The sequence below is a fragment of the Ursus arctos genome, unplaced genomic scaffold (genome assembly GCF_023065955.2).
Source record: "Ursus arctos isolate Adak ecotype North America unplaced genomic scaffold, UrsArc2.0 scaffold_4, whole genome shotgun sequence".
Taxonomy (NCBI): domain Eukaryota; kingdom Metazoa; phylum Chordata; class Mammalia; order Carnivora; family Ursidae; genus Ursus; species Ursus arctos.
This window is the reverse complement of record NW_026623056.1, coordinates 5,745,259-5,757,449: the sequence shown is the minus strand read 5'-3', so window position 1 is coordinate 5,757,449 and position 12,191 is coordinate 5,745,259. Positions and strand designations below refer to the sequence as shown.

Sequence of the window (12,191 nt, the reverse complement as noted above, 5' to 3'; positions counted from 1 at the left end):
TGAATGACGAATATTGTGACCGTGATCAGCTAGTAAGGAAAGCAGGACGACTCTCAGCTTTGCTCATGCGAGCTGTTAGCTCCCTGTAGTCCATATATTAGTAAGTACCTGTAAGATTTGTTTTTAAAGGGCTTGGGAGCCTGGAAGAACATTTTTCCTTAGCATATTCGTTTGTCTTTAAAAATCTGGACTTCTTCTGAAATCATAGTATTTCAGGGCTGTAAAGACCTTTAAGATATTTTCTGATTGAACATTTCCCAGTGATCCTGTGAGCTGCTCCTAAAAAGAGAAGGGATCTGTGATGAGAGGGCACGGGAGGGTAGCATCTGCTGCAGACTGTCTCACACTTGGAAGTTCACAGAGCACATTAAAGATGCAGTTTCAAGCCTACTTTGTATAGGAAATGGGAAATGAGTCCATTGAATTTCAAATTAACTGTGTTATTTAGCTCTGATCTCTCCATCGTCTCCCTTTCTTTGACAGTCACATTTCAGAGGGTGTGTATATCACACATAAAACTTTTCACGGATACGCACGTGTATCCTGGAAATATATTTTACATTTTCCCCCTTCTCTGTAGCTCCACATTATTGTTCATCTCCTGTGTTCATAATAACTGTAAAATATGTTTTCATTTAATAATTTCAAGTCTGTGAGCTTGTATTCTTAGGAAAGGGAGGGGTGGGATTAGGGAGCTCATCGTGCAGCCTGCCTGCAATGCTCCCCATCCCCCTTTCACTGAGGGCCACTGTGCGCCATGCCCAAGTTCACCCCCTCTCTTCCTTTATTGACTTCTCTGTGCTCACTCTTCTGAGACTCAGAACTTCCCTGCCATGTCACGTGCCTAGCAACAAGTATAATTTTGGCTGTTGGAAAAAGAATAGAATCTAGCACAAAGCAGACGGAGGGAAATGACAGTCAGCATTCAGCCAGGCCTGACCAAGGAACACAGGCTCCCTTCCAGGTCCCTCCCACCCTGGAAAGATCAGAGTCGTTTAGTTGCCAGCTCCCTCGACCGGGCTGAGACTTTATTTTTCTGCCAGTGCTGGAATCCAGGGAATACCAGTTCCCTGAAGTGAGTTCTCCGCTTTCTTCACTTCCTCCTGGTTCCTTCTCAACAGCCATAGTGCTTTGCAGAAACAGGTTTTTGCAAAGACTTCACGCTCTGATCCATGACCTAGAGCCTCAGAATGTTGTTCATCCCATGGCGAACCAAGAGTTGCTGTGGGAATCTCGGCAGAAAACAGAAAGTCTCCTCTAATGAGTAAAACTGTCCTGGAGTTGAGACCAGCTGCCAACCCACTGGAAGCCCATCTTTGACAACTCAAATCTGATTGCAGATCGGGGAGAAGAACTCATCTGCTTTATACCATGTTTGAATAAGCCAAGAAGGAGTTAGAACCCACTGATCCAGGTAGAAATTTTAAAACACAGTGTGCCATGAATAAATGATTTCTGAGGATGAAACAGTTCTTTCTGGGAACTTGACGTGCATAATTCTGCTGCTTTGGTAAACAAGAAGTGAGAGAGTCCATTTTGCACTATCAACAGAGTTGACACATACAATGAAAATAGGCCGTTGGTTTAATGCCTCCATATTCTAATATTGAACTACTTTGAAAAACACACAGTTTTGAAAATTGCTCAAATTCTTCCTGCTTCCTATAACTGTAGAACAGTGCCAGACAGTGCTTGCAGTTTGCCCAGGAGTGGGTGGCATGGGGAATACTCCCCTGGGGAATCTGGAATTATTTGGGGACCAGGTGTCTGGAGACTTGAGTTCTTTTCAACTCTGTTATCTACAGGTATGTGACCTTTCAATCTATCAGTTTACCTTTCTGACACTGCTTTTTGAGTAACAGAGAAAATCTTACCTGTTCTACCTGGCTCATATGAATGGATGTGAAAGCAATTTAAAAAGAGTAACATATCAGTTCACGTAAGACACGATGATGTTATCTCCAGGAAATTCATCTTCTGGAAATCTGGTCGCTCACTGTAAATTTAAGCAGGGATCAAGAAGCACAATACTCAAATCAACTGTTTCAGAATTAATATTTATGATAGAAACAACTGTTTAAAGAGCTGTTTAACATGCCTGGTTTTAAATTATTAGACGGCAACTGCTGGATAGGTGAAACTTACTTTGGTTTCCTGCTGCGGGTGCTCGTTCACCTGTGACACGTAGAGATGCATTATGAAAACACTGTCTGGAGGTGTCCTACCAGAAGTCCATAGCTGCCTTCTGCTCCTGGGAATCAGTCGTTGGACTTCTTATTGATCTGATAAACATCCCCCCCAAATGTAAAATAAAACAGAAGGTATTCTGTAGCCTAAAATGAATTCAGTTTTGCTTTAATTTGTTTTAATTTTAGGTCCCGTTTCCTTTATTATTCTTTGAAGGTGTATAAGCTTTCTCCTTGAAATTGGTGGTTGTAAACTAATAATGTTATCAAGTAGTTTTTGAGTTGTTCCACGTTCGAGGTGCTCTACACCCATTACCTTATTTAATTCCTATACCTAGCGGATGTATAATTTTTCCCATTCTACAATGCGGCAGTGAAGCCCAGAGAGGTTAGTAACTGGCGTGAGTCACACAGCTATTGATGAGTGGATCTGAGACTGAAACCATGTCTTTAGGAACTTCGGCTTGTGCTCTGTACCACTCAGCTACAAAGCTGCCCTCATTTCAAGGGAAGTAGAAATGTTCTAATAGTAAGCCTCCCAGAAAGCTATGAGAGATACTTTATTTTTAAAATAAAGAAATCAGATGAACGTTTTATTTTTTTAAAGTAATTGTTTGATAGGTAAGAAGTTCTTCAGCTTACAGAAAAGTCTGCCTCCTGTAATTACCATAGCCTATAATTTGTGAACCACACTGAAAGGACATGCTGGGCGTGTTTCAGAAGCACTGTCTTAAAGAAATTTAAACTGCAGTTGTAATAGAAAGAACAAAAAGCATGTAGATTAAGTATGCCAATTGCTGGGTTCATATTTTTTTCTTGGAGGCCAACCTCTAAGCTCTGTAAAATAACCTGAGAAGAGGTTACACTGGGACAGAGATGACAAGAGATCATGGCAGGAGAATATTCGATTTAGATCATTTAATGGCTTTTGTTTGAATCCAAAAATTATATAAATGGTAATCTCAGAAGATAGAGAGATGTAAAGATTAGCACAGGGCAGAGCCCAGCAATCATTTTGTAGGGTTTTATTTGGGGGCAACAGAGGGGCCTTTCTCACAAAGCTTATCAAGTCAAGAGTGAAGTCTTAGACGTGCTGGGCTAACCTTCAGCATCCTTCCATTGAGGAGCTTGCGTCTCCAAAACATAACCAATGAAATCACGACGTGCGTGTGCATGCGCAGTATGTATGATGCCGTAATCTACAAAGTTGCACATACGATATGCAAAGTCACTGACAAGTGGGGCCAGCGTCTCTGGTGGGCTAGCTGTGATTTTAGCCAACTCCCTCATTTGCAGATGGGAAAACTGAAGCCTGAAAAGGGCTACTGCACTTTTAAAGATTTGCCAAACGTAAAATAAAATGGGTTCCGTCCCAAACCACTGAGAAGCTGCCGACCCGAGTGTCATGTAACCGATACCCCTACAGTGTAGATTCTCCCCACAAGAACACTCTGCCCCAGCCACGGCTCTGCTTGGTTCTGGCCGTGTTCACTGCTGCAAAATCCGCAATGATAGGATTTATACCAGCTCTCGGAGCTTATAGCAATGAAATATGATCTATGAATCCCGAATTCTCAAAAAACAAAGCATCTCATCATTGGAGAAGCACGGCGAGCTCCTCAGGGGCCTTCGTACAGATCCTGAGATGCCACTTTAGGCAGCCCCACTTCTGATGAAGAAAGAGGAGAGGGTTTTTCCTGAGGGAAGAACAAGGAGGGTAGTGTAGCGGAAAGCCATGACCGTTTACATGGTGAATTAGTGCTCTGTTTTTAAAGGTACAGGCAATATTTCAGCGATCACAAAAATGGAAAATATTAAAGGTCCCACACTCTCACCACCCAGGAACTCACTTTTTACTATCTTATCTTTTTTGTTCGTACTAATATACATATATTTTCTGTTGAGTTGTAATTTATTTCCTTTTTCTATAGCTCGCCTGAATTTTTATTCCATTTCCACACAATAGAAGGAAATTTAGTCTAGTCACTTCCACACTTAAGTGTGGCCAAATTCAGCAATTTCTTGCTATTTGCTCTTTCTGCTCTGTATGCTGTCACTCAGGCACAACCCAGCCTTTTCTTCTCTTCCCCTCCCTGACGTGCCCCGTCCTTGGTATGGATGGTAAGGGGCCCCGGGTCTTTGCGAAGACACTTCCAGCCCTCAGCATTGATCTCTCTTGGGCTGTTCTGGCGTCTGCTTACCGCGACGTGGGGGCCTCTCCCTTCTCCTGTCAGACCTGCCTTTCCTCCACTTCTCTTCTGTTGCTGCACATCATGGGGGCTGGTGGACCTTTCTCCAGGCTTCCCTGGGAAGCAAGATTATGTCTCACACTCAGACCCTCATGGCTCCCCTGTCCTGTTGAAAAGCGATGGGGTCTGTCCTGTTCTCCCTGGAATTCTGCTTGAGGGTGAAGAGCAGGACCCCTGCACTGAGTCTCACCCTTGTATCTTTATCCTCTTGGCTCAGCTCAGAGGATCTCTACGCAGCTCCCCAGATCTAAGAAGTTGATATCTTGTGCCTTGGTTCCCTTGGGAGAGTGCCACCTGAGAACAATGCCTGCTTCCTATCTCCAGGCACAGGGTGAGGGAAGGTAATGCATTTAAGGGGAAAAGTTACTGCATATTTCATAGTATCAGCCTGCCACATCTGTAATTGTCTCGTGATTGTAACTTTGCATTCAGGCTGTTTGAACACAGTACCGGAAGTATTTCGCTAGTGAGTCGTCATCGTGGTCATTTTCGTGGCTGCAGAATGCCCACTCTTTGAGTGGCTGTAACATAATTTAGTTAACCATCCTCCGTTATTGGACATTGATTTCCAATTTTTAGATATTAGACACAGCACTGCTATGAGTGGTTGTGAGGTTTGAAAGAAAACTCATTTTAGGAAAAAGCCCAAGAAAGCCATTTTAGAAAATTGTTCTGCTCTGCAGTGGATGAACCTACGTGATGGTTTGGAGCCCACCAGCTCTTATCTTGTTTTCAAGATCATAAATAATTCTGCCCGCTAGGGGCGCAGGTTCTTGCCCTAAGCTGATGGCTGTCATCTGCACCGCCCCGACTGTATGAGGAGCCAGTGTTTCAGAGTCCTCGGCAGCTGAGAGCTGGTGTCTTCTGGGGATGAGATCAAGGAAGGAGATTGGACATAGTATCGCGTAGAATTTTTCTCTTCGTTGGCTTAAACTCAGCCATCATTTTATGTTTGAAATTCAAGAGCCCCCTTTTCTACAACAGTGAAAATCTAAGTAATTTCTGCTAACTGGCTGAACAGTTTAAAATTTTCATCATTCAGGAAATTCAAGAACTACTTCATTGTAAAAAGGCAAAGACCTTGATATGGAGCTAACAGAGTCCCAAGAACAAGAAAACGTGGACATTCTGATTCCTACAAACTAAATTTGCAAGAATATTTTATCTGAAGACATAAGATTTGTATAGGACGTTTCCCAGTATCCTACATGTGAGGTCTCTGTTTTGAGGTCATTTCTCCTCTTAGAGAACACAACGATAAAGGGAACCATCTTTTACAAACAGAATCACAAACCCTTGGTTTTAAGACCATCAGTATCACTCCAAAGGGGTATTCACATTTCACAATTATGACTCATGTGGGTCAGCATCCATAACAATAGGTATTTCAAAGTAGTAAAAACTTAGAAACAATTTAAATGCCCATCGATAGAGAACTGCTGTAAGTATTATGGGAAGGATGTATGTGGAATTCTGTATCATTGTTATTAAAACATGGACAATGTACAGACATAAATAAAAATAACATTCATGAAAGTGTTTATAGTATTCTAATATTTTCACAGAAAAGTACATATATGTATGCTTATAGATTCGTAGACTATTTCTGAAAGAACATGAAAAGTAATAGGAGTTGCCCTCAGGGAGGGGAAACAGTGCCTGGGGACAAAGGAGAGAGAGAATTTTGTTTTCATCATAAAATCTTCTACCTCTTAAATGTTGTACTCTAAGCAATATAGTATCCATTAGAAAATATAAGTTAATTGGTGATTCCTCAAAGGCTAAATATAGAATAAATATATGAGCCGGCAATGCCATTCCTGGGTACATACCCAGAAGCACTGGAAACAGGGACAGAGGTTCTGGATGCCGGCGTTCACTGCAACGTGCTTCACAGTAGCCAAAAGGTGGAAACACCCAGGTGCCCATCAACAGATGAGGGGATAAACAACATGTGGGCTACCCCCGCAATGCAATGTTATTCAGCCACAGGAAGGAAGGAATTCTGACACATGGATGAATCTTGAGGATGTTATGCTAAGTGGAATAAGTCATACACGAAAGGACAACTACTGAATGATTCCATTTAGAGGAAATATCTAAAATGGCAAATTCATAGAGACACAAAGTAGATGAGAGGTTACTGGGGGTTGCAGGGAGGGAAAATGTAGGCGCTATTGCTCAGCTATCACAGAGTTTCTGTTTAGCATCATGAAGTTATAGAAGTAGGTATCGTGAGGGTTGCACACGTGTGAATGTAGTTAATGCCACTGAATGGTACACTTAAAAATGGTTAAAATGGCCGATTTTGTGATATATATATTGTACCACAATAAAAATGCAAATAAAATGTAATTTAAAGAAAAACCTAATTTAATTTTTACAGCCTAATCCCTTCTCTGCCAGTAACTTCCCAGAAACAAACCTTCTTCCAACCTGACCCCCTTCTCCCAAAGCAGATAGTACCGCGTGCATAGCGTGTGCAAGGATCCTCTGTTGGGCACTGCCCAAAATAGAAAGATATGTGGACCTATGTCCTGGGTTTCAGAAGAGCTTATCACCGTAACCTAGGCAGCAGATCTGTGTGTCACTATGGTGTAAAGCAAAAAGAATGCTGAAGAGACATCCCGGCCACGTGCCATGGGAGTGCAGAGGCAGGAGCAAGCCAGCTTTGACTGGAAGATTCAGGATGGTTTGACCAAGGAAGGTGCCTTTCAGCTGCCCAGGAAGGAGAATTGGGACTCTGTGAGCAGGACGGGTATTCCAGACTCAGAGGGCAGGTGAGCCAACCTTCCTTAGTAGGGAGGGACACCTCTGAGCAAAGGGCAGTATTCTGGCACTGGCCTGTGGGTCTGGGAAGATCTCATGGGAAGGAGATTCTGGAAAGACAGTTGTGGCTAGATGGTGTCCATTTCTAAGTGTCTGCTTTGACTCATTTGGACTTTCAAATGCTGGCGATGGGAAAATAGCTTAGGTATTCCTTCTGTTCTTCTTTCCCCACTATCTTGTTTACCATTTAAGGATGTGAGCCCCTTACCCTTAGCAGGCAGAGAGCTTGAAGAGTTTACTTTTTTTTTTTTTAATTCATTTTTCCAACTCAAACTATGTTTGCCATCTAGTGATTAATTCATGCCATTGCAACAACCTAATTCAGATGCCTGGTTCCTCAGCGTGGCAGTTAGGCTCGCAGGCCTCCAGACTCCGTGGTGTTGGCCATCACTTCTGCCCTGAACTTCACTGTCCACGTGCCCTGATACAAACATTGGTGTTTGCACGCGTTGCAATGAAATCTGACCCCTCGGGGAGGGGTAGTAATATTCACATGAAAGAAAAAGGTAGTTGTTTAGAAGAAAATGATCCTTAGAAATTAAGTATTAATAGAAGAATGTAAGTAGCAGCATCTTTGTGTGACTATGGATCTCTCAGATATATGGACAAGATTTCTCAACCACAGTCATTTTCAGCTTTTACTTCCTCCTGTGTATCCTATAAATAGAGCCAGGGACTGTAACAGCCGGGCCTCCAAATAGTGATACCTATTTGAACATAATTCTCCAAATCTTTTACTTTCTGAAAGGAGATCAAATAAGTAGTCCCACCTCCTTTTATTTGTTACATCACTGAGTAGCAAAGGCTACTCAAAGGCTTTTCTTTCAAAGGCAGTCCTCAATCCATTGGAACAGTGGCCCAAGAAATTTTGAGTTACATATGCAGAGAATTTAAAAAATCATCAGTTACTCAGAATTGAAGGGCCCAGGATACCATCTTGTAGTGGAACCAGTTTTCAGAGCTGAATCGAAGTTTCTAAGCAATGATGATTTTTGCATTGGAAACTGTACTGGGACCAGGATGTATGTCTTCTGCCTCTGAGATCTAGGCTGTGGGAACTCACTGATTCAACAATCATTAACTGAATGCCTGTTATCTGCTAGGCTCTGAGCAACGTACTAACGGATACAACTTGTTATACATAAAAGTATTATGATGACATCTTTTTCAAAACTTTGTTTTAACCCCCCACCCCACCTTCCATGGGTTGTAAGCAAGCATGGGTTGCTTACATGGATTTTGTTCTAGGAAGAATTATGCTGCAGAGAGATAGTGAGTAGAGTTCCTACTCTACTGCCAAGTTCAGCTTATTTTTTAGGTTGTTATGAACTGTTACCTGGATAACAGCTTCTGGCCTCCAATCCAACAGCACCTTCCAAGCCCTACAATGGTAATGAATGTATTGTAGGAAGTCGTTAGCTCAATCTCTAAAACCATGGGAACTGCTGAACTATCATTTTTTGGTGAATGGCTCTGCATCTGACTTTTGTAGGGAAAGCCAGAGATACCGGGTGTATGTGGTGATCCCACTGCTGCCAGGGTTTGAAGGAGACATCTCAACCGGTGGAGGAAACGCTCTGCAGGCAATAATGCACTTCAACTACAGGTGCCAAAGTTCTAAAGTCGTCTGTTTTCAGCTTTCTCTCAGTCATGCCCGTAAGCTGGTGAGAGGAATGGAAATGTTTCTCCACATCTATTCAGGGAGTGTTGAACAGATGAACGCTTTATTTTACTTTTGGATCTTGGCCTGTTTACTAGTTGATAAAATTCAAATAGAGCCTAAAATCGTAAATGGCAGGCCTAGAACAAATGGCAAATATAAAAAGAACTGAAATATAAATCTCTCTTTTATATTCATTGCCTATACACAAGGCATACATATACATAGATCTTATAAGCGGAGACAAGGACTTTATATATATATAAATGTATGTACATATATATATAATATATACCTACATAGAATATTGATTTAAAAATTATCTTTCAGCCACCACATAGTTATTGAGCATTCCATATTCTTTGAAGAAAAAAAATTAAATGTTTAAAGTAGTATGATTTTCTATGTGTTTGTTTATGATTCTTTAGGTAGCCAGGTTTTCAACAAGGTTCGTAATGATGGCCTTGGCTGGTAAATGAAGCATGAAGGTTCTTTCCTATCTCCTGGAATTTTAATTCTGTTTTCTCTGCCGTATCTTTGTTGAAATTTTTAAGAAAAGTATTAAATCCTATTCTCAATATTCTAAAAAGCAGAACTGCCATATTCACTCAAAAAAAAAGACCCGTGAAGCTTCAGACTTTGCCAGTAGAGCATCATGAAGAGGGTTGGGAGGTATGTCTGGTGAGCAGACAGAGAGGTGGTGTAGAAAGTAATGGAAAGGTCCCCCTAACATTCTCTCCGGGTCACTTAGCTGGGAAAGAGAATGGCAGTGAAGAGGTAAGTGGACGGGTCCGGGCATGAATCCCAGCTTCCAGTAACAAGCACTGTGACCTGAGATACAAAAGAGCCCTGCTCAGGATCACACTTGTTCTAAGTCAAAGAAGGACTAGAACCTGGATATTTTCTTTTAATATGCTTTGTCTTTCAGAACCATCTGTAGCTTCCCACCTTTCTAACCAAACCTTTTTGTTGGGGAGGGACCAATGAGACCTTACACAGAACCCCTAATATTTAAAGCAGATAAGGTTTCAGGTACCTGGTCAAATGGTGGGGAGGGGCAGAGATGCCCCCCTGCCACTTGCCCCCACACGTACCCCCTACAGTATGTGAGGGTCCTGGAAATAGTTTGTGAGCACCATTGTGTGATGGTGTGTGTTTGTTTGTTTTTTTTAATCCTCATTTCTTATTGACTTTTTGAGGTATGCCTGTCTGCCAGGATCTCAAGATTTTTTTTTTTTAGTTTCTTCTGGGGCAATTTTGCCTGGTTACAGTATAAGAGAGCTGTAACTATGCTTTGGTGTATACGCTTTGATTGAAGATTTGCCCATTTCTAATATTATCTGATCTATAACATGACAAACAAAGCTTTTCATGTATTTAAGGCACTGACATAATGTTTAATTGGATTTTATCCACTTTGTTTGCCATTCTAATATTATTTTTGGAATATTGTCAATTGTAATTATTTTCGATGACTGTTTTCTTGGGTTTGAACCAGCTGAATGAAATAACACGCTTGGCTTTCGTTCAGCAACAAAAATTCTAACCTTTTATTATGCAAAAACATCTCCATTTGCTGGCATCATCTTTAAGAATATCAGTATTTCCCAAGCGTAACTGTATTTTTAATTACTTTTACAGAGCAAGCAGATGGCGCATAGAATTTTTTTTGTTTTGTCAGTCTTTATAATTCATTGACTCTTAGCGGAGTTGTGAGAAACAAAATCATTAGCAGAGTCAGTTATTTGAGACTCTATTTTTCACTTTCCAGGCATTTGCCGACTTTACAGAGACAGCCTCAGTATATAGTTTAACTCTGAAATTATTCTGCTAAGTGTTTGCCCTTTTAAACACCTCTGAAAGTAACGTGAGTCTGTACGTGTTCTCATCTGTTGAGGTGTTCTAAATTTATCTTTGCTGTCACCAAATTTTCTATAAGAGGGAAAGTTCATTCATAGCCCATCTTTTTAAAATAGCACCTCTTTCTGAAATCTAATGTCAATTTTATGACTTTTCCATTTACCTACCTCAAAACGACTATCTTGTCCCATCCCCCGTAACATTATAAAAGTGATATCCAGGTGGGTTTTTTAGCTTTTTAAATGTACATCTTTTCATAAAAGCACTTGCTGTTTTTACTTGGGGTAGGACCATACTCCACAGATATCGCAGTTGGAATTGGTTCCTTTGAAACCTCTGTAATTAGTTCTTTCCTTTACATGTGTTCAGGACCATGTGCAGAGGAGAAAATTCCATCCTTGGACAATTAAACGCAAAGCGTAAGTAACAGCTTTTATTTTCTTCCACAGTTGTTTTTGATGACATATCCGTAATCATTCATGTTTTCACAGTGTGACTGGGGCACTCTGTTCACGAAAGGTAACCCACAAAATGTTTAACTGAGACAAATTATTTATTCTCATTACATTGCCCCAAGCAAAGTTCAAATGAAGATGCCACAACTGCAGACGCATAGGTAATAAAAAATAAGAGGATTTTTCTTATTTATTTTTATTTATTTATACCAATTATTTTGATAATAAGTAAGATTTGTAAGCAACTTCACAAGGACCCTCCATGTGTCTTCTCCTGTGGTCCTTCACCACAGTCCTGGGAAGTAATAAGCAGGGCAGGTGTCATTCCTGCTTTAAAGCCGAGGACACAAATGCTGCAAGGCCAACAGGTCTTCATGCGGCCTCCTATTATGCAGAAGTCCCAAGGCTGTCACAATACTGTCTTATATTTAGGGAAGAAAACCACTTTTATTTATTTATTTCATTTATTTTAGACTAAACCTTTGAAGGTAGTATACTTAGAGGTAAATAAATCAGGAAAAAGCCCACAGTAATACCTTTCACTTCTGTAGTTCTTCACATTTTCAAAGGCACTTTTTCAGATATCTTCTTTTTTTAAAAGATTTTCTTTCTTTCTTTCTTTCTTTCTTTCTTTCTTTCTTTCTTTCTTTCTTTCTTTCTTTCCTTCCTTCCTTCCTTCTTTCTTTCTTTCTTTCTTTCTTTCTTTCTTTCTTTCTTTGTGAGAGCATGCATGAGTGGGGGGAGGGTCAGAGGGAGAGGGAGAAGCAGACTCCTTGCTGAGCAGGGAGCCCAATGCAGAACTCAAGTGCAGGACCCTGAGATCATGACCTGACCCAAAGTCGGATGATCAACTGACTGAGCCACCCAGGCATCCCTCAGGTATCTTCTTAATTGACCCTTCTACATAGTTCCCAGCTACCAGGTATTATAACTATGGGTTTACTTATCTGTA

The 12,191-nt window shown here is 41.0% G+C and overlaps 1 protein-coding gene across 6 annotated transcripts in view; it reads left to right on the top strand.

The window, feature by feature from the left end:
• The window catches only part of PLD1 (phospholipase D1), a 227,981-nt gene that overhangs the window by 170,762 nt on the left and 45,028 nt on the right, over window positions 1–12,191 (top strand). For all 6 annotated transcript variants that reach the window (XM_044384107.3, XM_026498587.4, XM_048214773.2 and 3 more), the window contains 2 exons: window positions 8,757–8,870; window positions 11,154–11,203. In XM_044384107.3, coding sequence (XP_044240042.1) covers window positions 8,757–8,870; window positions 11,154–11,203 — 164 coding nt within the window. The remainder of the gene's footprint in view (window positions 1–8,756; window positions 8,871–11,153; window positions 11,204–12,191) is intronic.